The 6,137-nt window shown below is 38.7% G+C and overlaps 1 protein-coding gene across 2 annotated transcripts; it reads left to right on the top strand.

Annotated features, from left to right (window-relative positions):
• The first annotated feature begins 3,233 nt into the window (after positions 1 to 3,233).
• On the top strand, positions 3,234 to 4,083 carry LOC129777288 (BLOC-1-related complex subunit 8 homolog). Of its 2 annotated transcripts, none has more exons than XM_055783494.1 (3): positions 3,234 to 3,383; positions 3,440 to 3,617; positions 3,677 to 4,083. In XM_055783494.1, exons 1-3 carry the CDS (start codon positions 3,338 to 3,340, stop codon positions 3,987 to 3,989), a joined length of 537 nt encoding a protein of 178 aa, XP_055639469.1. In that variant the 5' UTR covers positions 3,234 to 3,337; the 3' UTR covers positions 3,990 to 4,083. The 2 variants fall into 2 exon arrangements, with proteins under 2 accessions (XP_055639469.1, XP_055639470.1); XM_055783495.1 differs by having other exon boundaries at positions 3,252 to 3,383; positions 3,494 to 3,617.
• The last annotated feature ends 2,054 nt before the right edge of the window (positions 4,084 to 6,137 follow it).

Genomic DNA, 6,137 nt, shown 5'->3' with positions numbered 1-6,137 from the left:
GACGGAAAACAAACAATGTTAACTGCTTAGAAAGGCTTAATTATGCCACACAGCTTGTACTCTGCTGTAACACCCATCGATGCGAATTCGCTGATGAGTTTGTCAAGAGCTACCGCCTTTGCCACCAGCGGGGGGAGCTTGATTTTGGTTGCTGCCTGGGCGTTTACATTTTCGACCGACGCGCCGAAATCGCCTACTTCGCTGTTGTTCGGTGCGGTGTCACATTCGCGAAGGCTCGGTTCAGTGCGAGCCTTTTCACTGCACCAACACCGCGTGCATCATTAGATGACGCTTACCTCGAAATTTCGCGTTCGTTTTTTGCAGGGCTCGAGCCTGCCTTCCTCTTCTTCTTGATCATCACACACTACGCAAAGCGTCCAATTTATGACACGGAAAGAAAAACACACGACACGAATAACGCGAAAAATGGACAGACGAACCCAACGACGATATCCAAGTTGGATTACCACTGGTGGGGTCCAATCTTAGATCGAAGCGCAGCAAAAGCAAAGTGAACTGAATTGCTCATCAGTCCGATGCCGAATGAAAGTTTGCCTCAGCGAGATCCACTGTTTATACTCAAGGCAAGTATTCCCCTTCATTCTTGTACTTTTCCTTTGTTTACGGAGACTTAAAATCCTACGATTTCCCCTCCGTTGGTCGTCGATAAGTTGCTCGTTATTGGCAGCTCTGTTCGGGAAAGCACACAAATGGATAGAACAAATGTAGGGGAATGGAGGCGATCTGGCGTAGTGGTAACATCCATGCCTCTCACGCTAAAGGTCACGAGTTCAATTCTCACTCCCGACATTCTTCCAAAAATGGAAGTAAAAGTGACGAACCAGCCAAATGAGTTGAAAATCACTATAATACAGATAAAAAAAAATGTATGGGAAAATGGAAACGACTAAAGTTTTCATGAATTTTAACCATTTACAAACCAGGGGATTCTAATGTATAGCATAATAAACAAATCTTAGGGAATTTCTGATTCGTTTAGTATGTAAATCGCCAAAATCCGCTCGTGGCAAAAATAGTTATTAACGTTAACTTTATTTCATAAAAACGTGACCGTTTTCTGATTTGGCACCCTTAATGAAAGACGTAGTTCTACGTCAAAAGTAGCAAAACACGTAATATATTCAACAACAAAAAGAAGACGATTGCTTAAATTGCTTTGCCGTCGATACTTTTCGTCAAAGCTTAGATGTCATAGTTGAGAGTGCCTAAGTGAATCGTGTCGATACACACTACGAGCAGAGACGCCAGGTTTGAAGACATGTCCTCATTTTGAAGACATTTGGCTTACTGAGAAGACATTTGATTTGTGAAGACATTGAGAAATATATGAAGACATTTCAGTACGTACGTGGTGTCCTGTTCCCGTTTAAGCATCGTTGAATTCCAGTGACCGTTTCTGCTAACTTTATTCTAGAGACTGACGTTCCATCGAATTAGTGGCATGCATCAGCCAAAGAGATATTTTAATTGCTCATTTTTCTCATTCTTATTAGCTGATACTCTTCCGGACAAATGGTGCCAATGTTTCCGAATTATGTTCCTTTTACTTCTAATGCATCCGGATAATCGTATAAGACATTTGGCAACGCTGATCGGAACAGAGACAGATTAGAGCTTTTTCTCATTTCGCTCTTATATTATTTTCCTCTCCTTATTTGTGGAGGAATGTTCTCACGTGTATGGGTAATCCAAGAATTCACTTGCATACAAAGCCAAAGCTTTACCATAGATCATGAGTAGATGAAACACAACGATTTTGTAATCGATTTATATTTACATATACCTATATTTCAATTGTTTCGCATTTCTTCTCTTGTCTTCATCTCATCTCCTACACGTGGGTTTTTGAGAGATATTATTTCCGTGAAATTCTAACTATTGGCCGAAAATATCATCAAAGCAAGAAGGGCTTTTGTCTTAGTGTCATCCGCTTGCTTTTTCATAAGTGTCACTTGTTTACTTTTGTTCTTAGTAATCAACAAAGACTTTTGTTTTGGGATCATTCACTTGCTTTTTTCAAACTTTTCCCAGCAAAATCCACAAGCATTTAGAATAAATTCTGAAGGACTTCAAGCGGTCTGAATACATATTGTCTCAAGTAGACATTAGTTTATTCGAATGATTGTTACATTGTATTTTTATTATTTTGGGCCTAAACTGTACAACAAAATTAACCTTGCTCTTTCAAACGACCACTTCACAAATCAAAGGTTTTCCGGTTACATACCAAATGAGTTACAACTAAAACTTTAAAGCTGAAACAAACATGTGAAGTTATCACAGTTCCATTTTTAGTAGAAAAACTGATTCTATATACACTCAATCAATGGTTTATCAAGCAAATTATCATTTATAAACTCATAAAATGTAGTTCACAGTTGCGCAATTTATTCTTTGTTCACATTTATTGAAATAATCTTCAAACCCTGAAGGTAATTTTATTGAAATACGCTATATAGCAATACCAATCATAATAAACATTGAATATTCTATCAAACTTTGTTCAAAAATAAGAATTTCAGTTTCCTCCGATGTGACTGTGAAGACATTTTTTCGTACCATATGAAGATATTGGCGATCTAACGCAAAACGTAAACGATCGGTGAAACATCTGGATTTTGTTTTTGAACTAAGAAAATGATGCTAATGTAACCTAAAACTCAAAAACAAATCACGTATATTTTACTTCCGGGCTTTCCAAGGTAGTTCTCACATGCAGGAACCGTGCATTTTTCTATTTGTGTTTGATTGTGTTCTCGAATTTCCTTCTTTAATTCAACCATTGTCAACATTTTTATAGTTTTCACTACTGAAAGAGGTAAATAAATAACATGTTATATACAAAATTGCGCAGCATTAAATTTCTTACAAACTCATCGCAATCAAATAATCTTTTATGATTATAACATTGTAATTTATGGAAAGAACTACAAACCTTCCATAAGCTCACATGGCAAAATTTAAATCCATCATCACTTTCACCACAGCGCCGCCTAGGTGTAGATTTGTACGTTAGATCGCCAATCTGAAAAAATCACCTGTCATCCCTGACCAGTCCAGATTATCTTGTCATATACGTACCAAAATCATAATTTTTCTCGTTGCGTCATCTGGTTGTGAGTCTAACATAGATTCGTCAATCGTTAATTTCGACCTTGTGTTTTCAGGTACATACATTGATTTGACTCACTTTCCTATCCCCAAGTAAAAATGAATATATGCAAATTCGAGCCCACCGTGATGTAAACATTCAGTATTTTGATCCGTTCAGTTTTCAGCAGCTAATTAAATTTTATTACAACAAAGTTTTTCAACAATGTCCTCTGTAAACGATCCTGAACTACACGTAAAAGCGAAAAAAAGTGAGTGACCTTTAAAAATGTATGAAACATGTATTGATTTTCTGCTTTTCCATAAGCCACTGAGAAAATCTCTGAAAATATGCATATTATTGCTAATGAGCCAAGTTTAGCGTTCTACCGAATCCAGGAACACATCCGGAAAGTCATTCCCTTGATTGTCGATCGTAGGGCGGAAGTTTATCAACTGCAGCAAGATTTGCAGGGAAAATGTTATGATATGGAGTATGCCATTGGGTGAGTTGTGTTGTTGAACTAAAACAATCTTTAGAAAATCAACTTCCACATCCATTTAGAGCTGTGAAAGAGATTGAAGCGGCGGATCAATCGTTCAAAAATGTACAGGAAGCACTGAAGAACGCAATCTTCCTCAAGCAGCAGCTCAAATATGTGGAATCACGCAGGCCAAAAAAGGATTCGAATAGCTCCGTTTACAAGCGATTTTCGGCCCACATAACGCTGGATTTACCTGAGCTGCCGGACATTTCCGGAGTTGTGCGGGAAACTACCAATCGAGTGGAACATATGATGTCCCAGGCGAGACATTCTTCAAATAGTTCTGGAACGGGGCCAGCCGAGATGCAGCGCTCGTATACTACGCTCCATTGAGGGGGCGGCTTCAGATTCCGATTAGTCTGATTATATTATTATTGCACCTGATGACGATTTATTAAATTATTTTTACTTTTTGTTGAATCCATAATCACAGTAGTTCTATAATACTGATTTATGCCATGTCTCATTTGCATATTCCAATAAACCGAAAGTTTTAGGTTTACATCATTTAGAAACAAGCGAAATAATTCATCAAAATAAGCTTATAACATACGGTCGCTTGTGTTATAAGGTCATTTCGTTCGATAACTCGCAAGTAGATCGGATAGGTTTTCGAAACGATCCAACAAAGGTGTTTTTTTCCACATCGAATCAGACTGTGTTTTTTTTCATCGGTTGCGCTTGCGAGTAGAGCGAAGCTTAAAGTGGTGCGCGACCGAGACGCAGAGGATACAATTCGTACAGATTCATCACACACGCCACACAGCAGCGGCAAGTATAAGTTTATTTTTCTTTTGTCCTCCTATCATTCCTTCTACCATCTGTGCTCGATTTACACCATTGTTCATCTGTGTGTTTACCAAATCGGCAAACGTTGGCATTAGGGGTGTCTATTTTTTCTTGGTTACATTACCGTTGAAATTTTATTGGATTTTTTTTTTCATTTTAGAATTTTATATAAATAAAATAAATTAATATAAATATTATCCGCAGCATAACCTTATAATATTTTTTTTTACTTATTCATTTTGATAATTATTATTTTCTGTTCATATCGAACAGTTGGCCGATTTTTTTTAATATGGCTGAGGGCGGAAAGGACCCCCCGTTGACGCAATTGAATATTTCTGATACCGAACCTCCTCCTGAAGAGCAGGAGGATGAAGCAGAAATTGAGGTAGAAAATTCTGTTTACGAAGTTGATAGTTCCGAAGATGAGGAAATCGACGAGAAACAGGATTTTCGTCCTAAAGAATACCCTGAAGGCTCCAAAGGCCCATTCATTGTGTACTTTAGACGAAAATCCAAACCTCTCAATGTCATTCGCATCTCGAAGGAACTAACTCAACATTTTTCTGACGTTACCGAAATTACACGGATGGGGCCAGACAAACTACGAGTTGTCGTCTCAAGCAGGACCCAAGCGAACAAAATAACGCGCTGCGACCTCTTTGCGATTGAGTATCGTGTATACGTACCCTGTTGCAACGTCGAAATAGACGGCGTAATAAAAGAAAAGGGTTTGACCCGAAAAGAGATAATTGATGGTGTCGGTCGCTTCAAGAACTCCACACTAAAAACTGTGAAGATTCTTGCATGCGATCGACTGAAATCTGTGTCACATAAAAATGACAAAAGAATTCTCAATCGGACAAACTCTTTTCGTGTGACTTTTGAGGGTTCCGCCCTTCCAAATTACGTTGCAATAGGGGCACTTCGTTTACCTGTTCGATTGTTTGTACCCCGGGTAATGAAATGCAACAAATGTATGTATGTAAATTTGCAAGGAAGGTTTGTCCCGATTCTGTTCCTGCACAAAGCGTCGTACGCGATATTCCGCTCCAATGCGATTATGAGAATTTTTCGATGGTAGAATTCTCAATTGCCCTCCTCTCATGTAACAATTCAGCTCCTGGGTCGGACAAGATTAAATTCAACTTGTTGAAAAATCTTCCCGACTTGGCAAAACAGCGTTTGCTGAACTTGTTCAACAAGTTTCTGGAGCTGAATATTGTCCCGCATGACTGGAGACAAGTGAGAGTGATAGCCATACGAAAACCCAACAAGCCGGCTTGCGATCACAACTCGTATAGGCCGATTGCAATGTTATCCTGTATTCGCAAATTGTTAGAGAAAATTATTCTACTTCGTTTAGACAAGTGGGTCGAAACGAACAATTTGCTGTCAAATACGCAGTTTGGCTTCCGCCGAGGTAAAGGGACGAATGCTTGTCTCGCGCTGCTATCTTCTGAAATCCAAATCGCATTTGCTCGCAAAGAACAAATGGCTTCCGTTTTTCTCGATATCAAAGGGGCATTTGATTCAGTTTCCATGGAAATTCTCTCAGAGAAGCTTCATAATCGTGGACTTTCACCAATTCTGAATAATTTCCTGTACAATTTACTGTCAGAAAAGCACATGAATTTCTCTCATGGCAACTCAAAATCTTCTCGTTACAGTTTTATGGGCCTACCGCAAGGC

Source organism: Toxorhynchites rutilus, chromosome 3, assembly GCF_029784135.1.
Source record: "Toxorhynchites rutilus septentrionalis strain SRP chromosome 3, ASM2978413v1, whole genome shotgun sequence".
Classification (NCBI taxonomy): Eukaryota; Metazoa; Arthropoda; class Insecta; order Diptera; family Culicidae; genus Toxorhynchites; species Toxorhynchites rutilus.
Note: the sequence above shows the minus strand (reverse complement) of the source record. Positions and strands in the feature narration are given on the sequence as shown.

Bases quoted from the DNA above. Each gene is read 5' to 3' on its own strand.
- LOC129777288 (XM_055783494.1), top strand. From the start codon at position 3,338: ATGTCCTCTGTAAACGATCCTGAACTACACGTAAAAGCGAAAAAAA. The intron at 3,384-3,439 runs GTGAGTGACCTT...CTTTTCCATAAG, and splicing joins ACACGTAAAAGCGAAAAAAA to CCACTGAGAAAATCTCTGAA. The intron at 3,618-3,676 runs GTGAGTTGTGTT...ACATCCATTTAG, and splicing joins GATATGGAGTATGCCATTGG to AGCTGTGAAAGAGATTGAAG.